The following is a 1,190-nucleotide window of genomic DNA, read 5'->3' on the forward strand; positions in this document are numbered from 1 at the left end:
ACACACACACACACACACACACACACAGTCCTGCCAGACCAACTTGATGTAATTTTAAGGATTTTTTTGTTCTCTACTTCCCTAAAAAAAAATTAAATAACTTTACATAAATACCTTTAACCCAATTTAAATGGAGCAGTAATCTGTCAGGGTGTTTCTCCGCCTCTCATCCTGTGACAGCTGGTGCAGGGTCCAAACTGTACAACACAAAGATGCCTTAGACATGAAGTCATTGTGTTAACTTTAAAACTCTCTAATAAACTTTTATATACAAGACTACAATAAGTACCTTTAGGGCTACCAAAGATACCACCCTGAAGCAGAGTTTGACTTGATGGCCTGATCTGCAGTCCCCTGTGCCATTTACGGACCTCCTCCTCCTCCTGTGTGTGTACACAGGTGTAGCGTTTACCCTGCTGATGCTGTTGGCCAGTCTAAACTCCTGCACCAACCCCTGGATCTACTCCGCCTTCTCCAGCAGCGTCTCCCCGGAGCTTCGTCTGCTGCTTCACTGTCGACCGCACACTCGGCGCCGAGCTTCCGAAACAAACGACTCCACCATCACGCACACCTCCAACTGAACACTGGACACGATGAAGGGCAACTCCCTCTCAGTGGCACAGCTGAGTCGGCTGATGTTTAAGGAAATATTAGCTGAACTTTTAAAATGAGACCCGAGTGAACCCATGTGAAGGGGCGCTGAAAATGAACAGGGGTGAGTGGAGCGAGGATTTTTATTACAATAGAAATATGTGGAAAAAAATTCTAAAACAAAAATGTAACTGTGTGTATTGCCTTAGCCATGAACAACACAATAACTACATTATTGGGCTTCAGCACTGCAGAGCTCCATCACTCACACACCCTCCATGACACCATGGAAACCACGAGTCTCTCCAAAGACTACAAAAATCCATCTTCCAGCACCTGTGAGGCTCATTTCTGGGTCGTGTTTGTTAAATCTGAATGTTAGAGCTATGCACTCATTCCATTTCATTAGGTACACCAGTGCAAATTCTTAAATCAGCCAATCAAATAACTTTGTCTGCACGACTGAAAGCACCATGTTGAGACAACCAGCTGAAGTTCAAACCGAGAATCACAACAAGTAATTTAAGTGATTTTGGAAAAGGTGTGATTGTTGGTGCCAGACAGGCTGGTCTTTCAGAAACTGTTGATCTGCTGGGATT

The 1,190-nt window shown here is 44.2% G+C and overlaps 1 protein-coding gene across 1 annotated transcript in view; it reads left to right on the forward strand.

Moving 5' to 3' along the window:
• LOC102303504 (vasopressin V2 receptor) overlaps nucleotides 1-1,143 on the forward strand; it is an 8,580-nt gene extending 7,437 nt beyond the window's left edge. The window contains exon 7 of the mRNA XM_005918730.2: nucleotides 400-1,143. Coding sequence (XP_005918792.1) covers nucleotides 400-581 — 182 coding nt within the window. The 3' untranslated portion in view covers nucleotides 582-1,143. The remainder of the gene's footprint in view (nucleotides 1-399) is intronic.
• The last annotated feature ends 47 nt before the right edge of the window (nucleotides 1,144-1,190 follow it).

Source organism: Haplochromis burtoni, unplaced genomic scaffold, assembly GCF_018398535.1.
Source record: "Haplochromis burtoni strain Fernald_Lab_line unplaced genomic scaffold, NCSU_Asbu1 Contig_31, whole genome shotgun sequence".
NCBI classification, from domain to species: domain Eukaryota; kingdom Metazoa; phylum Chordata; class Actinopteri; order Cichliformes; family Cichlidae; genus Haplochromis; species Haplochromis burtoni.